General features: G+C 31.2%; 2 protein-coding genes across 5 annotated transcripts in view; one reads left to right on the top strand and one right to left on the bottom strand.

Moving 5' to 3' along the window:
• Positions 1-12637, top strand: part of LOC141455430 (uncharacterized) — a 27591-nt gene extending 14954 nt beyond the window's left edge. The window contains exons 2-4 of the mRNA XM_074130510.1: positions 7579-8220; positions 9425-9514; positions 11554-12637. Coding sequence (XP_073986611.1) covers positions 7579-8220; positions 9425-9514; positions 11554-11775 — 954 coding nt within the window. The 3' untranslated portion in view covers positions 11776-12637. The remainder of the gene's footprint in view (positions 1-7578; positions 8221-9424; positions 9515-11553) is intronic.
• Positions 1-18162, bottom strand: part of LOC141455428 (sister chromatid cohesion protein DCC1) — a 19238-nt gene extending 1076 nt beyond the window's left edge. Inside the window, exons 1-10 of one of the 4 annotated variants that reach the window (XR_012459263.1) lie at positions 18022-18162; positions 17725-17892; positions 17361-17529; positions 15884-16106; positions 15608-15808; positions 15042-15167; positions 13935-14112; positions 13704-13824; positions 12295-12377; positions 6384-6486 (exon numbers count right to left, since the gene is read on the bottom strand). Coding sequence is in view for 1 of the 4 variants with exons in the window: in XM_074130508.1 (XP_073986609.1) it covers positions 13719-13824; positions 13935-14112; positions 15042-15167; positions 15608-15808; positions 15884-16106; positions 17361-17529; positions 17725-17892; positions 18022-18032 (1182 nt within the window). In the remaining 3 variants the exon portion in view is untranslated. Of the gene's footprint in view, positions 1-5709; positions 6487-12155; positions 12378-13703; positions 13825-13934; positions 14113-15041; positions 15168-15607; positions 15809-15883; positions 16107-17360; positions 17530-17724; positions 17893-18021 lie in introns of those variants that run through there. The other 3 variants (XR_012459262.1, XR_012459264.1, XM_074130508.1) reach the window with 3 other exon arrangements.

The raw sequence follows: 18162 nt of genomic DNA, 5'->3' as shown, positions 1-18162 counted from the left end.
TACAAGTTGTAAAAAATAAACATTCCAAAAACTGTATGCTGTTTGTCAGACGCCTTGAGCTAAATAATTGTCTTCATGTTTAGACGACCTTCCTAAAAACTTTTCTTTTAATCATACGGAATTACCTTTTTACTAAATTCCTTAGCGTTATTTTTTGACCATTTTATTTACTGTAGTATAATGAATTACTAGCAATTGATTGTTTTGTATGTTTCAACAGCTGTAGGTAGAGTTGATGGACGATATGGCATTTACGTGTTAATAAAAGTCGTTTGTCTCAATCCACGCATCTGACTTGTTATATCCTTCACCCTATCTTATTAAATTTTTTTTTTTTTTTTTTTTTTTTTTTTTTTTTTTTTTTTTTTTTTTATGATTTAAGGCGCGTCAACATCTTAGGTTATTGGCGCCCGGAGCTTTTTTCAGTGCACTGCCGGCCTCCGGACAGTGTTCTCTCGTTACAGACAACACTGTCCATCACCGGACAGTGAGCTGTAAGAAGCTCCTAGGAAGAGAAAATCTAAGGGTCAGCTGCTGGATTCGAACCCGGGACCTCCGCGTGGGAGTCCAGTATGCTAACCTCATAGCTAATCCCTTCCCTCCTATCTTATTAAATATTTTAAATTCTTTTCAGTTGATGACTTCTGTACTTTACGTTTTGTTAAATAAAAATCATTCTTATGTACACAATGTTTTTTCATGAGGAAAAGTTTGTACCTCATATTCACCAAAAATAATTCATACAGTATCTCCTAAAATGGTCCGTTAGTACGTGGACTCGATCCCGGGGTTGCTAAGGTGTCCAATGCGTGAACCATACAGATTCCTTCCCTAACTGTTTTTATATGTACATTTCAGGTTCTAATCTGATTTTTTTTTTATAATGAGAACAAATCTATATGAGATTATATTAAAAATAATCAATTTAATAAAACTCTTTATTTCCATTGAATTAAAAAAAAGTATTAGTGCCAGTGGAAATGGCTAAAAATCTAACTCATACAATGTTTAAAATTTCAAAGTAAAGACAGAGAAAAGAATACCTAACAATTTCTATTTGAGGAAGGTAGAAAAGGATGAAGCTGTTTGTCCTGTGAAGAATGATAAAAATAGGTGGAAAAATTTATCCAAGGAGACATTTACAAAAGAAATACACTCAAGGATGGTAAGACATTCTCAGGAATTTCACTATAATCTCTCTTAATTACGCTAGCCGATATTCAAAACAGTAATTATTTAAATATAAAGTTACTTCATGTAAGAATATAATAAAATAGGTCAGCCATAAATATCACATCCATTTAATATTACAATAACAACCAAGTTATAACTTTATTCTAAAATCTGGACGGATATAGACATAATTTCTGTTTCCTATTTACAAAATGCTGATTTCATCCTAAGCACCTTTTATCTGGTAAACGCCAAAAGGTACACAAATCAGCAGTTCCCAATATTTCATTAATACTTCATTGATATAATTTAAGTAATTTTACTGCATTAACTTTTCCTTCACATTTTTTAGAATTTATTAGATGTCACAGACCCTTATGCTGGCCATTTTCGTCTACAAAATATTTACTCAAGTAGCACACCATTTAACTTAGATTGACTGTAATATCTATTTATCTATAATAATCAAACTATTAATCACAGGTGAAAAAGAAAACGTTATAAAAAATATAAAAAAAATAAGAGGCTAAAAAATTCATAAACTTTTTTTACATCAATGATTTTATGCATTTATTTTTATTTTTAAATAAAAATCATTGGTTTAAGTTCATTCTTCGATTAAAGTTATTGTTATTTTATGTTGTAGTCAAACGTTTGTAATAATAAGTAATAAATAATCTGGCTTTATCGCAAATAATATAGTTTTCTTCAATTACATTCTCAATCTAGGTGTTCTTCCCACAATGTTATATATATGTAATATAAAATAAAGAAAGTAAAGATATGCATATTTTTAGGACAGCTAATTATTCCAGTATTTTACCATAAGTAAAATTAGGGGGACTAAATTAAATTACAATTGAGAAATGAGTAAATATTGTTGAATAATCTACTTGTTATTAAATGTATGTTATTTGTGCTCACGAATATTTCGGTAAGACCAATTTAAGACTGAAATATTGTTTTGAATCCTCCGTGATTGAAATTTAAAAAGTGGCCGACTCTAACTTTGTTTTTTTCTACTTTAACATGCATGTATATGTGACTACTCAGAATAATTCATCACTCATTTTATCATAATTATAATAAAAAAATATTATGAATGAACTGGCCAGCATAAGGGTCTGTGACATCTAATAAATTCTAAAAAATGTGAAGGAAAAGTTAATGCAGTAAAATTACTTAAATTATATCAATGAAGTATTAATGAAATGTTGGGAACTGCTGATTTGTGTACCTTTTGGCGTTTAATCAACCCTTATACTTAACTTTTAAAACTGTAAGTTTTTGTTAAGGAGATTTTTGTACCTTTTGGATAGATTTTCCTTTTTGTCTATTTGCAAAGTTACGTCTGCTTTACAGATTTTTTAAAATTTGGAATAAGCTATTCTATCATTATAACCTGATAAGGTGTTAAATCGGAACCGTAACTACCACTGGAGAGATCTTTTTAAAGAATGATTATAGTTGCGGTCCCCAAACCATCCTCAATAACCATTTTTTTGAGAAAGCGTTTTGAATAAAATAGGAAGGTATTTGTACGTAAATAGCAAAATTAAACTGCGATTTCAGTACTTCCTTTTAAGAGGAGCAAGAAAAATAAACTGCGATTACAGTACTTCTCCCTAAAAGGCAAAGATTTTGAATCGAACGACAATTCATTGATGTAAATCGGTTCACTCATTGATAATTTTAACGATTGCAGTACTTCCTCTTAGTAGGTGTAAGAGCATGATGGCACTTCACAGCCACGTAGAGGAGCTTTAACCACTTATTTGAGCTAAATTTTATCAAAATCGGACTAAGCTTTGTAGAAATATTGGTAATAATAGTTTTAGAAAGGGCCTTATTTGGGTGGGGCGAACTCCCCTCCTTATGAGGCATAGCGTCGAGACTTTTAAAGTACAAATCTGTACAAAATTTCGATTCGAATGACACTTCATTCATGAAAATCGGTTCACGTGTCGATAATTTGAAACGATTGCTATACTTCCCCTTAACAAGTGTAAGAGCAGATCGTCGCTTTATTGTTAGGTAGGGGAGCCCTAACCCTATCATCCTACCAAATTTTATCAAAATCGGGCCAAGATTTACAGAGTAATTAGTAATAATAATTTTGGAGGGGGCCTTGCATAAAGGGGGCTAACTCCTCTCCCATTCGATGTACAGGGCCGAGACCCCCAAAAGGCACATCTACATAAAATTCCGAATCGAATGACACCTCATTCATGAAAATCGGTTCACGCGTTTAGGCGCTACGTTGTTTACAAAAAAGGTAACAAGAACAACAACAACAACAACAACAACAACAACAACAACAACAACAACAACAACAACAACAACAACAACAACAACAACAACAACAACAACAACAACAACAACAAGAACATTTTTTGAAAAAGCCGTTTTTGCTCATTTTCGGCAACTTTTTTCTCGAAACCTATTAGATCTGGGTGGTTGCAAAAAAATTACAGTTATAAAGGAGGATTTGCCCTATATTATAAAGAAAATTTGGGAATTTTATCTTTTATAGAAAAATAGAAAAAAATTGTCAAAGTTGGGTGTTTTTCAACGTTACACTTTTTCGTGCAGTTTTTGATGGTCAACCCTTATACAACTGTCCTACCGGACAGTTTTAATTACCAACAACATTTCGCGAAGACAGAATCTTGTACTTCATTCTTAGTTGGATAAATTGGTTTTTCATACCTCTGCTGTAAATGATGAAAGAAATGTTGGAGTATTATAGAGAAATTACAATGCATATTGAAAAGTGTGAAGGTACAACAACCTAGGCTGGTTGATTCAACCAATATATTCTTTATACGGAACACTAATGGAATATTTTCTTAGAATTACTTTTAAAAAGTAAGAGAGTGGCATGAAAACCATAATTTGTAATAAATTACCAGGAAGAGTAAAGAAATAAGTAAGGATAAAGGCTAAAGGAATTTCAAAAAGTGTAAATACTTGTGATAATCACATTCAAAAAAAGATTTTCGGGAAATTAATTTTTACATTTAATGGCGTGAGATTCAAATTAAATAAATAAAAACCATATTCAGTTAAGTAACTTTTTTGGATGTAATTAATGTTCAACAAATTGCCCTTGTGATTGATAGTCGTCTTTCTATTAAACATTAATTAAGACTAAAAATGAGCTTTAGTCTTAAACATACAGGAGTCGGATGGAACTAAAAAGGATGCAAAAGAAGTCAATATCATCAAGTTCTAAAATTTAGTCTTAAATGAGAAATGGAACTGTTAAAATTCTCTTGTTGGAATGAAACCTAGATACAACTGGATAAAACAGAACTATTTTTAAGTTTATCCTATCCGTTGAAATGCATGAAGAACAAATTCATTATAAATTACTCCTTAATAGCACTAGAAAATACGAAACAATTTTTTTTTTTTTTAAATGCCTTCTAGCTCTAATGGGAAGCGCACTTTGATTACAATCCAATAATTGTCATCAGAATGTCGCTCTTAAATCCAGTTCTCAGCAGATTTACCATTGTTTGTAGGAGCCATGTTATTTGAATTTTTAACAGTTTACAAATATCCATTCTTTTTGTGGCCCGAAAGGTATAATTCATGCATCACTATTTCCCCTTTTAATTTTCTCCGTATTAAGGAGAACATGCTGAGGCACATGTGGATAATTACCCGTTCTACAGTAAGAACACTTATAAATGGCCGGTAGTTTCACACATAATATGCTGCACTGAACCAGTGTTTCTTTCTCATACATCACCAAAATTAAATTTTTAAAACCAATGCTAGGATATACGCTAGTTAAAACATTTTTCCTCTTTTCGAAACAGCTTTACCCTGTGGGTGGTTGTAACTTTTTTGAATGAAAAGATTTAGTAGTAAGAAGGTTTTTTTTTTATAAATGAACACTAATTTCAATATAAAACAGGCAATGTAAGGAATACATTGTTCCAACTTTAGTTTGTCCATTTTCATTCTATATATCTATTACTTATTCCTTGTTATATATATATATAATATATATATATATACATATATACAGCTACATATGTACACTATAAATATTATGTTCCACCAAATACTTTGTTAACATTTAGGTTGAGTGTTTTAGTAAAGAACCTAAAATTATATTTCCAAGGAATAAACATTCTCACAAACAAATTGTACAAATATATATATACACTAATACTGTTCACTTGGCATTTCATGATGTTTCAAATAATTGTCTAAGTTTAATCAAAACACCTTTCTCTTCTTCTCTTGTCTCGTGTCTAGAACTTTTCATGGAAATCTGTATATATACTTATCTTGGAATTTTATACGGAAAAGTTAGTAATATCTATTTAAAAAAAAAATCCACTGCCTAAAATAAAATTAAAAGGTAATCGCATTTTCACCCTCAGGAAGATATGAATGTTGCTTCATAAATTAAATAATTTAACATTAACTGGTTCAAAATATATCAATAACTTGCTGAACTTGCAGGTCTAATTGCACAGGTAATCAAAATTAACATGTGTAAGCAAATATAATCTTAAATTTAAGTTTTTATAATCGGGCATTTATAATAATTATATGATACATATATAACATGACGTAAAAAAATAGTTGTTACTTTAAAAATTAATTTTTTTTTATTATTATTATTTTAGTATGTGAAATTCGGGTGTCGAGTATTCGACATATACGACCTTTAGTCTCCGTTCCTGATAATTAGTAATTTTTTCTGTCATTTGTATGAGCAGAAAATAAAATAAGAATTTCTAAATATTAGCAAATGAATGTAAGAACTTTTGTTAGGGAATGCCGGTAAATTTAGTTTTAAATTTTGAATTGATTGCATCAAGACCACTCAAAATAGTTCTCTGTAAAAGTTATATTATCTTTGGTGCAATATTAATGTGAAGTACTATGCTAAATCACATTTCGCAATAACAAAAATTATTCAGTAATCAAACTCTTTTTTTAACAAAAAAAATAATCGCTTACATAACTTACTTAGGTAATGCAATTTCTTCTATAAAAAGAACTAACAATTATCTAAAACAAGTGAGTAATTCAAGAATTAATTCAATTGGATCTGTAACTCAAAACAAATATATAATATTACTTTAAAAATCAGGTTTGTGGTCTTTTTCATCTTTTTAAGAAAGATTACTGCACAACTTTTGCATTGTCATAGGGTATGCACATATTCGTTGGCTTGAACTTGCCTAAAGTGCCGGCCTTCCATAAACATTGATGTCGAGATTACCTCACCAATCAATCAGGAATCCAAGTGAGATGGTGATCTTCAGATGTCTTTAGGTGTGGAACCTGAGAAAAGATACGTTTGGATGAGAGGATATCGAGAAAATAAATTTAAATTGCAAAAGCTTTAATGAAGGAATTTTTACATTCTTTCAAGTGCACTAGATAAGAGAAAGTATTGCGATTGAGACAAATTTTAGATAACAAGTAGTCTCTGGAAACATCGGATTTGAAATTCTCAAAGTCGAGAAAAAAGGTTTTTGTATGTATGTGTGAGAGTCTGTCTGTTAGGAGTGTGTGTGCAACACAAAAAACGAAAAGTTGCAGGAAGTTCAAATTGGATATTCGATTCAGGTGCCATTATTGGATCCAACAAGCTTTTGGTCAAAATCATCTAAGAAGAAGTACTATTCACAAAACTAATTTTTCATTAGTTTCACAGACAGTATTATCGTGCAGTAATTAGGTTCAGAAGTAAAAGCATCTGCAGTAGTAAAAAATCATAAAATAGTCCATTTACTCGTATATTTCGTTAAGATCGTAAATAATTTGACACTACTGCTTACCAATTAAAAAGAACATTCATACATTTTTTTGATTAAACTGCCTCGAAGAAGCAGTCAACCGAGTCTTTTTATGATTGCCATGTGCTTTAAAGTTCATGCCGAAAAATAGGTTGACAGTAGTTTAGGGCAGAGAAGTCTGTGGAAAGAGAGTGATTTAACTCTCACTTTCGAAACTAGCGCTATAATATTTGCTATTTGAAATTTCAAACATAAAAAATAAAAGGCTTAAATAATGTTTATTGATTTTCACATCATAGCACGTATTATCTTATTTGAATGGTTTGAAGTTCAGTATTTGATGTTTATAAAAAAGCTATATACGCTTTAACTTTCAATCACATTGAACTATAAAAAGCAAGGTAGAAAGGGAAGAACTGCATTATTAATGGAATATTCAGTTTTGAAAAAGTAATATATAAAGGTTTGAGGTTAATGTGTAAAAGCTTAAATTTTATAAAATCCTAAAAAAAAGTTAAATTACAATAGATGTGTAGCCATGATATATCTAAAAATTTATTAATGAAATAAAAAGTTTTACATTTACAGAGATACCTTTTATTTATTCTACCCATCAACGTTTGGACTGTTTCAGATTTGTTTAGTAGCCCTTCTAAGTTGGGTCAGTGCCGAACCTCCAGTTAGGCCAAGCAACCAGTACTTACCAGCACCTGGATATAATTACCCAAAACCATCTGTACCATTCCCCTCACCAGGTCCTAGGCCTCCACCAACTGCAAGGCCACCAACTCCAACATACGGACCACCAACAACTGGACCAGGTCCACAACCTCCTTCCTATCCACAGACGCCATCAGTTCCGAGACCTCCACCAACTTATGGACCTCCAGCTCCTAGACCCCCTGCGCCAAGGCCACCTGCACCAACTTATGGACCACCTGTTCCTCGACCCCCTGCCCCAACATATGGACCACCTGCTCCTCGACCTCCTGCACCAACATATGGACCACCTGCTCCTCGACCACCTGCTCCTCGTCCACCTGCACCAACTTATGGTCCACCTGCTCCACGACCCCCTACACCAACTTATGGACCCCCAGTTCCTCGACCCCCTACACCAACTTACGGACCGCCTACAGGAGTTCCCCGTCCTCCACAACCAACTTATGGACCTCCATCTGGGCCAGCTCCAGGACCAAGGCCACCAGGACCTAGACCTCCATCACCTAGGCCAACCTATGGACCGCCTACCGGTCCTCAAAATGAACCATATCCTGTAAGTTTGGCCTTAATATAAAGTAAATTATTTAATTACAAATAATTTGTTATGTGTTAAGAGATATAATTGTCTTTCTTTATTATTACAATTATCGCTGAACTGTTTGGGTTCTCAAATGTACGTAGATCGAAGAAAAAAACCTTGACACACTCTACGGCAATATGGTTCTTGATTGTTAAAAAACTTCTGCTTTCAAGACAGAACTTTTAATGTTTCGGAATACGTACTTTTCTTCGTCAAACCTGTTGACAAAAGGGTTTCATCGACACCTAGAAATCGGGTATGACCGTAATCTCTTAACTTGCAATGCGTTATCCAAAGACATCTTGAACGAAACAAGTACAAATTAATGATAGTCAAAAAACGGTCGATGCCATTTCTAACTTTTTTCAGAGACCGAAAGCACTGAGAAAAATAATTTGTAATATTCAAATATAAAACAATCTTTCCACTTCTCAAAGTAGTAATTAAAAAAGTGCGCCTTCCTTTTCGTGAAAGACTTCGGTTTGTAACTAGGTTTGGTTTGTAACAAGTATTCAAATCTATTTTGTTCTCAAAAGTTATTTAAATTTTGCTGACTGGCAATTTTTAATTTAAATTTCCTTTAAGGTAATTTAATTTACCTTATTTCAAAATCAGATTTTGAAAATCGAGAGCTAAATAAACTTGTCTAGGATAGTAACGGGCACATTTGCAAATTGCCTTTTGCATTTGCTTTTTTTTTTAAGATAAAGATGGCTAAGATGCAGAAAAATTCTCTAAATGGTTGGCCGAATTAAGAGTAACTGTATAAAATAATAATTTTGTGTAAAATATAAAATTGTTTTGAATACTTGTTTGATTAAAATAAGTACTTAACCATTTTTCATGTCTGCAATCTCTCGCACATAAGAAGAGTTTTCTAAAATTTTATATAAACTGTTTAAGCTATCTTTGTAGCTGTGTAATTTTCTTTTACAAGAAAATTTTAGAGTTTCAGAATAATAACTGAAATTCATTTGAAGATGGTTAACATAAAAAGCCATAAATAAATAAAGTAATAAAAAGTCTTTGGGACCATAAAAAGGTTATCATTTTGAAAATACCTGACAGATATTTGCAATATATGTTCTGGTTTGGAGAAATCATTAAGATAGTGCTTTATGAGTAACCATTAAATTATTTGTACAAAACCTAAATTAGATAATTTGTTATGTTATAGAGACCTCCAACTGGTCCTGGAACTCATGATCATGGACACGATCATCACCACGAACCTGGCATGCCCTTTGACTTTAACTATGCAGTGAAGGTCAGTCAGTACTTTACACACTTAGCACTTCAAATAATTATTTTAGGAGTGAAATTTTAAAAAGCGAAAATGATTAACTTAAATAAACTTTATCCCACTATCTCACTTCAATATATTTTTAATAAAAGGTGCATGACGGCCAACCTAGCATGGTTTTACAGTTAATTTACTAGAGGACATCGGCGCCGAGAATAGAGGAAAGATGGTCAAGAAGGATTTTAAAGAAAAAGAGAATTTAAAGAATTGTAATTTGAAGCTAATTTAGAATAACAGATTGGACTAAGTCTGAGAATCAAGGGAATATTTAGCTTTATGTTAATGGAGAATTTGGAGACATAAACTGGATCATTTAATATTTTTCTTAGGATTGGGATTGGAGATTTTTATTCGGTTGAGGTAAGTTCTGTGGCTGCTCCGTATGGTCGTTTAAGTCCGAGATACAAGAACGAGTAAAAAGTATCGCAGAATTTTATATTGTTTCATAGAGTCCGCTTAGACCATTTTTCAGGCGGTCTTTTCGACATTGTGACCTGTTTTTTTTTTACAGCCTATTCGTTTTAAACGATTATGAGGTTTCACGTAAGTCGATTGTCCTGATTAAAATAAAATCATTGTAGTTAGGTGAAGGCCTTCGAACTAGAAGCCCTCCATTTGTATGTCGGATGTATTTAACTTGATTCTACAATAATTATATCTTTTTATATAAAATTATACAATTACTTCAAAATTATAACATAATATATTTTTAAATAAGTTTTTGCTGTGAATTAGTAAGAATTTAGAATATGTATTTAGTGAATGAGAAACTTCAAGTAATAGAATTATTAATTAAGATTTTTGATAGGATTAGTAGGGACCTTTTATTAATTTTTACTTTTTAATTGATATTGAAAGTGTTAAAACTTACGATTCTAAATAATATGGACTGATTAATCATCTGAATTTGGCTTCCCTAATAGATTTCTTTGCCAAAGAAAGTAAACAAATGTCTATATCGGGAAGGTTTAAGTTCAATTAGGTATTCATAGACGGTTACGGATGCACATTTTAACAATTAATATGTACAAGTTAATATTAACTCATAAAATTAAAATTTTGACAAAAAAATAATATAATTAGAATTAGGAGTCTCCCATTTGTAAGTCCACACTCACAATATTGTACCGAATCCACTCCAATTAATTTTCCTTAGTAGTAACACTTATCAGATCATCAATAGGCATCTGTAACGTGACTTGCGCCAACTTAGTAGATTTAGACACTCATAAATTGTACACCTTGCAAAAATAACACTCTATGTTATAGAATAGCATAGCGCCCAAGGGTCCCAATATACATATAAGTGTTCAATAATGATTCCTTCTACATCACTAAGGAAATCTAAATTGTAAAAAGAATAAACAAAACAATTACAAAGGGAACTTCAGAAATCACCATCAATCAACTGTTGTCCAAACAGTTGTTTTTAAGTGAAGTATAATTTTATGTTAGGCGAGCAGAAGATCCACTTCTCACTGATTAAGAAAGGGCGGCAGTCTTTACAAAAGATTCATAATATCAACTTTAACTATTATAATATATGATAACATATAATCACATCTGTCCAGCAACCGCATTAGATCCAATTTCACCAGAGTTTTCTACTCTAGAAATTAAAATCTAATTTGTTTAAATAATATTAGATGAATAATCTTCATAAAAGTTTATTCTTTTACCCCTCGCTCTAGGTGAACTAATTTAATAATGTAATTAATAATAAGCATAATGATTTGTCAACATCCCAATAAATAGCAATGAAATTCTTTTCGGATTCTAACTAAAACCTGCAGAGCGCAGGTATGTATGATAATAGGTTACTTAACAATACTTTAATAACTTTCTCAACGTGATAATGCAAGAATAATACAGGTTACTAGGTTTTTACCTGTTCGAAATAAATAAATGCTACACATATAAGGATTATAAACATTATAAATTTAATATTCATATTATTTTTACTGTCACTTCCAATGTTACAAATTAATGTTCTGGATTTACAGGATGATTATTATGGAACTGACTATTCGCACAATGCTATATCCGATGGTGATGTAGTAAGAGGTGAATATAAGGTACTATTACCAGATGGACGACTGCAAATAGTCAGTTACACAGCGGATTGGAAGAATGGCTTTAACGCAGATGTCAAATATCAAGGTGAACCGAGGTACCCAGCGGTTGGTCCTGGAGGTCAAAGTCCTGGAGGAAGCGGAGGTTATTAATGAACGATATTTTATCTTCACGATCGATTGACGTTTTACCAATAAATTGTTTCATTTTTCTTTTTCGGGCAGCTATTGCAAAAAAACTTTTAAAAAATTGTTTTATTGAATAGATGTCCAAAAGTGACATTTAAAAACTTATTGTATTTAATTTTTTTTAACTGTGAGCATCTGCTTTCAGATGTTACTTAAAAAATGTAACAGTGCCAATCCTCTATTGCGCTTAAATTTCTTTTCTGTTGTTTGAAAAGAAATCTCGCATACTATTTTAAAAGTATGTATGTACGTCAGTGATTTATTTAATAGCTGATGGGGACTCTTATGATTAATTATAAAAAGACACACTTGCAAGCAGTAATCAATATGTTATAATATTGCAAATGATCTGCTTCTTATAATAAAAGAGCATAACGGTTATTACACTTAATTAAATTAGATATTACTATCTACTTTTTGACAAAACTGGAAAAAAATATAATTAAACAAATTCAAAATTAAATAATTCAAATAATCACCTACCGGCCAAATTTTCAACTGATCCTGTGCCAATTTTCAAAATGAAACAATGAGTTTCTGAATGTACGTTATACGTTTATCAGTTTCTAAAAAAAGAAAAAAAAATCTTAAATAGTTAAAAGAACAATATTCTTACAAGTATGTATTGCAATAAACGGAAAACTTCAAATTGAATACTGAAGCTACATACATGGAATGTTTACTAAGCACTATTGAAGTCTTAGTTCTATTATTTATTATCTTTGTTTTTCTTTTTTATTTTTAAATAAAAGAAAAATTTTGTTATAATTTATTTTATTTTGTCTGTAAACTTGAAAATTAAATGCAATAAAACATTATTTTGTAATTTTCTCATGCTTTGTAAAACCTTTTTATAAATATGCTTCTCAATCACATTATGCTTATTCAATTTAATTCTGGAATTCATTATTTGTGGCAATTATGTTTTATCCTCTAACCAATCACTTTTCATAGAGGTGGTAAATTTTGTTTTAAAGAGAAAGCCAAAACTTGAAATGAATTACACTGAGTGTAGACAAAGATATAGTGGAAGTCAAATTTTCCACACCAAACTGATTCTGATAATATTCTGATTCTAATTTTATTGTCGATTCTGATAATAAAAGGAAATTCGCATCTACTTAGAAACCAAAAATATGAAATGTGTTACGAAGGAAGATATCAACTACATTATCCAACATATCGGACTCAACCACATTTTCTAAAATTAATTCATGCATTTCAATGAAGTTACATATAATAATTTTGATTGTAGTACTTAGGTTTTATCTGGACTGATGGTGACATATTTTTGCCCTTCACTTCGAACACACTAGTTCGGTAATGTGAAAGAATAGTGGGATTGTAACTGAACAATTTCTTGGTTTTATTTTCAATGAGAAGTATTAAAACCTTCTAATAAAATAGCAAGATTATTACACTTAATTAAATTTGATATTACTATCTAATTTTTTAACAAAACTGGAAAATATATAAGGAAACAAATTCAAAATTAAATAATTCAAATAATCACTACTACCGTCCGAATTTTAACAAGATATCTAAAGAAATCCTAATTTATTGAAATATTTATATACCAAAACAGATTCTTCCTAGCGCAGGGATTGCTCTTAAGATGGCAGCACTAATAGGCAGATACTTGTTTGGTCTATTAATGTCAGTACAAACTAAACAAAAGGTTTTGTAGACTTATTTTTTTAAAGTGAAGTATCCCCAATGTTCTTTAGTTTTTTGTTTAAGTTTTCACTGAAGTTAGAGCGTGAAGTTGGTGAATTGACAATGCTGTTGGTGCTGACAATGCGTTTTCAATTTACAGCAAATAATAGTAAAAGACATAGATAATTTACTACTAAATGGTTGATCTATTGATTAGATAGATTAAAGTTATTTACCTATCTAGAAAATGACTATTTTCCATGACGGCTACTATAGTATTTAATATTATTGATGTGAGAAACTCTGGAAAATTTGGTTAATATTGCGTTAGACGATTGTTTTTCTGAAGCTAATTTTCTGAAAAAAAAAAATAAAAAATAAATAAATACTACTAATACATTTGAAAGCACATTTTAATATTTTTAAATAATTATTATACTTTTCATTTTATACTTTATTCATCTTACCTAACATAAGGTTCGATTTCACTAAAAGTCCATTTTTCTCGTTGTTTAAATAAAATCGAAAATCTTTCATTTAAATCAGTTGGTAGATCTTCTTCAGGAAAATACCATATAAGTTGGGGTTTAGACTCAAGAGAGTACAGTGCCAATCCTGCAAGTTGTTTCAAATCTGTGCTTAAACCTGCAAATAACGTATAACAAATTTTGGTATGAAATGCAACTTTCTCTTGGTGCCATAGTTACAATTTTAATTTACAAATTTCCTTCATGTTAAAACATGCACCACATAAATAAAGCGATAGGGATCAGCAACACTAAACTCAGGAAGCCAACATCAAACGTCAAAATGTAGAGACTTTGGCCAAAACTTGTGCAACTAACATTGAGGAAACCAGATTATACATGTGATTCTGCCTTCTTACAAAACATGTAGATTACACTAGAGAAGAAGGGGAACAGTAACCGGCCTCTCGTATCCTAGTGACTGCGTTGCAATCGCTCATTAAGGTCTTTGGAGTTTTGAGATCGGAGGCGACTACATCACAAAAGCTATAGACATTTTGGACCTTACAAAGTTAAAGTTATAAGTTTCACTTCAAACCTCAAGGGTCGACACAATACTCTATCTCTAGTCACACTCTTTCTTTTCACAAAGATTGTGGAGATTAGTACAACATTCTGACAAAGAGTAATGAACTAATTATCCACTGGAACACGATTTGGTCATTAGAGGCCCAATCTTATAAATCGATCTCAACAATCACAGTTTTAATGAAAAATAATTTTTCCAACAAAATGTAACAATTTATATCATAATTTTATATGTGATAATAATGTTTAACATAAGCTCTATTTAAAATATATCAGGAGCGAATGCTGGAGCAGTTGATAAGTATGCGAGGAAATATGGTTATAAAAATTGTTGCACATTGTATACGCTTCAGTTTGCTGCCCAAGTTATTATAGTTGAAGATGTTAAAGAAACGGCTTTCGTGGTTTTCGTAGCACAAAGAAACTTTGAATAAGTAATAATAAAAAACTAATATGAAATTATTCTGAACTGGATTAAAAACCAGAATAATCATTCATAAGATGAGTTTGAGCATTTACCTTCAGGTACACTTTGCTGCCACGCTTCCAAAAAATCTTTCAGACTGAATTTTGCAGCTTGCCTGAGCAGATAGCCTCCTAAATATCTGCATGTCTTCTCTTCTTTTATTTGCATCAGTGTATCACCTAAAATTGTAAGTACAATTATACTTTAGAAATAAATGTAACAAATAAACATGTTCTATAAATCTAATCTCCCCAGTGATTGTTTTTAAACCACAACCTTGAAAAATGTTAGACCACTGATCCGCAAGCCTCCCCCTTATCTTTCAAAATCTCATAAGACAGTTACCAAACGGTAGAAGACACTTTATAAGGAAGAAGTTTTTCAATAAATTGAATTAGCTTAGCCAACAGAAAGGTGGAAATGGAAATTAGTTTGCAGACATTATAACATTAAACTATAAAGAAATGATCATGACGATAGAACCAACACCGACATTACATTTTGTGTCTTACACATACAAACACACACAAAGACTAAAGTAACTTCAATTCTATCTATTTTTTCCCGAAAATTTAAAAACTCACTTGTCTATTTAGCAGTTTAAGATCTTATTACTTACCCTCATCATTAAATTCACCTGTAGGTTCTAAATACATTTCTACAATATGACTAGCTATTTCTTTTGGCAATAATTCGTTAAGTATTTCTAATGTTTCTCCTAATGGTACTTCATTCACTTTCCAACTGTTTTCATCTAATAAATTTAACATGAAACTTAAAGCTCTAAACTGATACTGATCTTCGAGGAGTCTCCATTTTCCTAACAAAATAATACTATTATTATTGCCAGTATTACTAATTTAAAAGCTTCTTATTTTAAAATCTAAATTAGTACCATTAATACAGACTGCATCAATATCTAGGAGCCCCTGCTTTATTTCTTCCTCGCTAGCTTGAATTCGTACTATGAGATCATCAGTGGTATAGTAGCCATTGGACTGATGTTCTTCTTCCAATTCACTACCTTTATACTGTTTCTCATTTAATAAATGTCTTATTCGTGACAATCGAGGTTTTATCTTTTTTATTTCATAGTAATCATGAAAAATATCTACAATCTTTTAACAAGAAATATACATAAGGAAACACAAGGAAATTTATTTAAACATAAAAATTACAATAAATTTTTGTATTTCAAGAACGCTAACATATTAAGTGAGAATGGGGATAGAATTAAGAAAGCAATCATCAAAATTTAAATTGTAAAACATCATGAGAAAATGAACATTGATTTATTTATCGTAAGTAACACGTGAACGTTTAATAATAGGGGTGCCAACCCAAACGATTTTGTGGGCCACTTAGGCAATTCATTACAAGCTTGCGGACCGCTTATAAAATTATAATCATAACTATTAGATTTGACCTACGACAAAAACTTTTTGCAATGAAAATTCAAAACCGAATTATTATTATTATTCATACACCTAAACATGGATAATGCATGACAAATATGAGATTATGGAAAAATATTTAATTTAATTAATTAGTGAGATATTTGTTTCTCATCTGTTACATTTATCTCTTACAGTCTCAATGCGCGTATTTGCACAACGTGATTGATGTTGCAGGTTATAGGAGCGTGATTTATGTTTGTAAAATTTCATTTTCGAAAAAACGTAGGCCGCGAGTTGGCCACCCCTGGTTTACACCAATTTGACAGGAGATCCAGGAATTCGAAATATGAAGGAAATGTAAAGCTCCCAAAATTTATCATCAAAGATTTTCATTGCTAGAAAGCTGCAATTTTGCGCAATTGTAACAGTAAATGAGTACTATAATTGCCCGAATTTTCGCCGAGAATACACCAGTGAGACAGGAGATACAGCATATTAATTACATTTAATATGAAGTGGGCGCTCTTGACACTTTAGAGGGAAAATTAATCTCCTACTTCCTCAGAACTGCTTTATGAACCATTTTTCTGAAAAAAAAAAATCTTTCGAATAACAGTATTAGCTCTACATGAGGGCATTGAGCACATGACTTAAAAAAGTAGCTGGAGCCGCTTTTCAGAAAATAAAAAGTGAAAAATCGTTTTAGTAAATCGGCTCTTCCAGTTGGATAATCACTGGGAATTATTGTTCCAGTTCATGAAAACATTTGGGTTCATGATCCCGTTTGATCTGCTCCCCTTCATCACGATAAAGGTTTCACTAGTTTCAGTTGTCTTATAATGTACGAAGTATACAATATTTTTATCGGTAATAAGAATTAATTTCTTAATTACACTTCAGATTTAATCTACTAAGCGCAGAACTAAACTAAACTGGAATATTTAGGTTTCTATTAGAGAAAATAGTTTAACAAACCTCCTTAACTTCTAACTGCCTTTCGGATTTAACTGCAGGAATTTCATCCACAAATTTCATACTCGGAATAAGCAATAAGGAATTGGAAGTTTCCGCTTCTTTTACTTCATAGGTTTGGTTATTTGTACAAAGCACAGCCTTGTCATTTGCTTCGCCTTTGAACTTAACCCTATAAAACAAGTTAGTAGACGACTTTAAGTATTTGTGATTAAGAAAAAGACACGTTTTACCTAAAGAATCTTTTGTAATAATTTTTTTTTTTTGTGACAGCAGGCACTCTTAATTGGGCTTTAAATGAACAATTAAATCTTTGCAATAAAGATGCATTTGGCAATGAACGTTTTGTTGAAGAAAATGTTATTACCTTTCACCCTCTTTTAAAGAATCAAGCACGTCGGCATCAAGTTCCAATAATTTGTATTTCTCAAACTTTTTCCCAAAATAAATCAATTGGGAAACAGGCCTTAATTCATTTACATCCAACTTTGCGTGTCCAATCACAGTTGCTACATCTTCTATTGTTCTTTTGTAACTGAACAGAATACCAGATTGCAATTTTTTATGAGTGAGTGAGAAGTAAAGTAGTAATAAATGTTGGTTTTAATAATTCAAGTAGTATGATATAGAATGTAAATATCTAACTTATTTATATAATACAAACCTTGCTGCCATTTGTTGTTTTCAATATTCGGCCGAATTTAAAAATTATCAGATTTCTACTTAATACTAAATCTACTGTTTATAATCTAATCTTAATCTAATGTAGTTTATAAATGTTGATAATATGAAAGTATAGACCAAC

Source organism: Rhodnius prolixus, unplaced genomic scaffold, assembly GCF_049639745.1.
Source record: "Rhodnius prolixus isolate KJV_2025 unplaced genomic scaffold, Rpr scaffold_4, whole genome shotgun sequence".
Classification (NCBI taxonomy): domain Eukaryota; kingdom Metazoa; phylum Arthropoda; class Insecta; order Hemiptera; family Reduviidae; genus Rhodnius; species Rhodnius prolixus.
This window is presented reverse-complemented; position numbering and strand designations above follow the sequence as displayed.